The 3,596-nt window shown below is 46.5% G+C and overlaps 1 protein-coding gene across 7 annotated transcripts; it reads left to right on the top strand.

Annotated features, from left to right (window-relative positions):
- LOC123047335 (uncharacterized) lies at positions 1-3,385 on the top strand. Of its 7 annotated transcripts, XM_044470855.1 has the most exons (7): positions 1-147; positions 387-425; positions 536-648; positions 2,004-2,105; positions 2,192-2,285; positions 2,581-2,758; positions 2,922-3,385. In XM_044470855.1, the coding sequence occupies exons 4-7, from the start codon at positions 2,019-2,021 to the stop codon at positions 2,986-2,988; spliced, it is 426 nt and encodes a 141-aa protein (XP_044326790.1). In that variant the 5' UTR covers positions 1-147; positions 387-425; positions 536-648; positions 2,004-2,018; the 3' UTR covers positions 2,989-3,385. The 7 variants fall into 7 exon arrangements, with proteins under 7 accessions (XP_044326790.1, XP_044326795.1, XP_044326791.1 ...); XM_044470860.1 differs by lacking the exon at positions 387-425 and having other exon boundaries at positions 1-126; positions 2,010-2,105; XM_044470856.1 differs by lacking the exon at positions 387-425 and having other exon boundaries at positions 1-126.
- The last annotated feature ends 211 nt before the right edge of the window (positions 3,386-3,596 follow it).

Here is a 3,596-nt window from a genome sequence, read left to right as displayed (position 1 = left end):
TCCCAGACCGCGTCAGTCGTCAGCGTCATCCGGATCCCCGCCAGGAGCTCGCGACCGAGCATTCCTGCCCGCCCGCCTGCGTTCTCTTCCGGATTCACGCCGGCGCGGCGGAGATTTCCGAGTCTTGTGAGTCTCGCTCGCCGGCAGGTAACTATTTCGGTCTTATTAATTAGCCGCCGTTGATCAGAGCCCAGGGGTGATGCGGAGGCTGCATTGGTAGGTAGAAAATTAGTTGAGGCATATGTTTTCTTCTGTATATGCGCACGCCCTCGAGACTCCACAACGGACTGGGATTCTGTGGGGTTATTTCTTTTGTTCATCCACTCCACCAGCGAACTGGATTTGCATCAGTGTTCTTGCTCATTCAATTCTTTCCTCATCATCAGTTTCAGTGAACTGGGTCAAAAAGAGATCTCTAGTTTCAGGTCCGCTTTTTCTTTGCACCCGGATGGCCCTTCCGGCTCTTGTTGATTGCTACAAATGCCGTATACATTTCAAGTTCATGGCATTGAACTTCTGTGGCGCATACATGCAGGAAAAATTCGGAACACAAGTACAAAGCAGAGACCCGGCTGGAGAGACCTCAGGGACCATCCACATCCATCTCGACTCCAAGCAACAAGAAGAAACACGAAAGCCAGTTGAAAGGTACCTTTCACTCAGATCTGACCCACCTCGTGACACTTCTGCTGTTAAGTGTTATGTTTACACACCTTATTCTCAGTGGCTGCAACGAGCCAAGAAAAGCTCTGCTCCAAAATAGTCTTAATTAGCTCCAGAGCATGTGTCAAATGTGGATCCTGTCTTGCATTTTGTATGTAGCCGCTTGTCCTGTCTGCTTGAAATCTTGCGTGTAAAGGGGATCTTGCTTGCTTGCTTGCACGGTTGGAAAGCTGTAGGTTTCACAAGCAGGCACGATGTAGCCCTTGCCCATAGATAGGTTGTTTGTGATTGATGTATAGAATACTCAACGGTTGGTGGCCGGTTGTGGTTCTTGCCCATTTGCTCTTTCCCTTTAGATTCACTCAGGTTTCACTCATTTATTATCTGCTTCCTTTTTCATGAATGTAGTTGGTGTGTGTGTTGTGCTAGCTTGATCTTTTTCTGGGGTATGCTTTTTATGGACGGCGATTTACTGCAGGTTAGCACTGTCGATACACACACCACATCTGCTTGCTATTTTTGTGGGGGTATTGTTATTACAGAGTCGGCTGATCACCTTTCCTCTGTATGTATGAAAAATGGATTAATTCGGAAAGATGCTACTGTTAAAGAATTAAGGGTTGCACATGCATTGGGTAATGGCTTCAGATGTACTACAGAGAGGTAGTACTAATTAATTACAGTGTAATTTGGTTTGCTTTCGTAGCTGGTATATCAGAAAGTTTTTCTTGGAAATCATGTTTGCCAAGTACGGCAGTGCCGTGGGTCTGGTGCCTTGGTGAATTTAGGCTGGTGGCGCTTTGGCAAATTTTCATAGCTGGTATACATCAGAAAGTTTTTCTTGGAAATCATGTTTGCCCCATATGGCAGTGCTGTGGGTATGGTGCCTTGATGAATTTAGGCTGGTGGTGATTTGGCAAATTTTCATATCTGGTACGTACATCAGAAAGTTTTTCTTGGAAATCATGTTTGCCCAGTATGGCAGTGCCGTGCGTCTGGTGCCTTGATGGATTTAGGCTGGTGGTGCTTTGGCAAATTTTCATAGCTGGTACATCAGAAAGTTTTTCTTGGAAATCATGTTTCCCCAGTACGGCAGTGCCATGGGTCTGGTGCCTTGATGAATTTAGGCTGGTGGTGCTTTGGCAAATTAATGGTTGCTTTTCATGGCTAGTGGTAGGTCAGGCATGTTAGTGCACCCCTCCATTTAGTGCAGTATTAGATGACACTCAACGCCGTAATCATATCGGTTGCTGGGGTACTTTTAGTATGCTTCAAGCTCTTGATGGCCAATAAAATGAGATTTGGTACATGCCATTGTATTGATCAGACTTTTGTTGCAGAGCTAGATCACAAGCATGGACAGGACAGCAAATGTGGTTTTGGATATCGAGGGTCTGCCTCAACAACCTGATAAATGCTGCACTGGAAGTCCAAAGATGACTGTATGTCATCTAGTTCATTCACATAATAAAAATGAGGAAACAGTAGTGTTTTGAAAGGGTCTTAACCTGCAATATTTTTCCTGCAGAGAGCCCTGTCACGTAAGGGTCCAAACCGTGTGGAGAGGAGGGGCGGTGAAGAGCAGGAGCCAGATGACTTGGGGAAAAAAGTTATCATTAAAGGTGACAAACTACAGTTTTTTTGTCTAGTTTTTAGGAACTATTTTGTACAGTTTTCCATTTATTGGTTATACAATATACAACTACATACATCTCCTTTCGATCCTAGCCGCTTTTGCCCCATGCACATACATATTTTGAGCACTAACCTGAATCTAGACCAGATTTTTTTTTCGAAAATGTCCTAGTTTCTACAGTACCATTGTGAAGTGAGAAAGCTTTCTGAAATTCCTTTTGCAACTTCACAGTTAGCAATAACCACTGGTGCTTATATTTATTTGAACTGTCTTTACTGCAGTTGTGCCATCTCAGTTGGAGCAGATCAAGTTGCCGCTAGTGCACAACAAAACTTTGGTCACTGCACATTGCACTGCCACCGCACCTGTTCTGACTGACTCTGTTGAAGGAAGGACCAAGAGATTTAATCGACTCACGGCGTTTCATCCGCGGAGAATTCTTCTCTTCTTTGCAACTTTGTAAGTCACCCACCTTGTTGAGTTCTTCATTCTGTTATGCTGAAGCTTGTCTGCCCTGGTTTGATCTGAGCTTTTACACACACAGGCCGTATGTAAACTGGTTTACAATCACTGATGGCTGCCGCTCTCTAATCCATTTCCTTCTTCCTGACGTGTTTGTTAGGTCAAGCGTCGGGACGATGGTACTGATATACTTCACACTCGGCATCAGCGGCAAGGTGGAAGCCTAGTCTGAGTACATTGGTTGGGGGTGGTGTGGCGGTGTGGTGGTACATTCCATAGCTAGGACCAGCTTTCTTTCTTTTCAGTTTTTGCTTTGTTGGGGGGAGGTGAAGTGGTGTGGCATTATAGCGATGCAACAGCAATGGGGACGGACACCAACATTCAAAAAAAGGAATGGAGATGACAGTCATCTCGGCCATGCTGCTCGACCGAACGGTGTTCGTCATCACTGCCGCCCAATGTGGCGCTCCTTGGCCTCCTAGAAATTTTCTTCCGTTGTGTACGTATAAAGAAAGAAAGAATTTGTGACAGTGTGAGACTGACACAGAGTGCCGTTGGTGATGATGATGAGTGGGCGTTGTGTGGCGCGCACTGTGCTGAGATGAGATGGGCCTTTTTCTCCTCGTTCGTTCTTCCTTTGGGTGCTGGAGCCTAGTCAGGCAGGCGGATGAGCCGTGTCAGTCCGATTCATTATTGCCCCTTTACGCGGCTTTTTGCTGACGCCGCAGCGGGTGGCACAGCTTTGGCGTCCCCGTTGCCCGGGCGTGGCAGGCAGTTAAGCCGCGCCCCCCGTTAAGTGCTCTCTTCTCTGGGCGTGTGCGCGCACCACGGCGAC

This window comes from Triticum aestivum, chromosome 2B (genome assembly GCF_018294505.1).
Source record: "Triticum aestivum cultivar Chinese Spring chromosome 2B, IWGSC CS RefSeq v2.1, whole genome shotgun sequence".
Lineage (NCBI taxonomy): Eukaryota > Viridiplantae > Streptophyta > Magnoliopsida > Poales > Poaceae > Triticum > Triticum aestivum.
The sequence above is the reverse complement of the archived record's forward strand: the minus strand, read 5'-3'. Positions and strand labels throughout refer to the sequence as shown.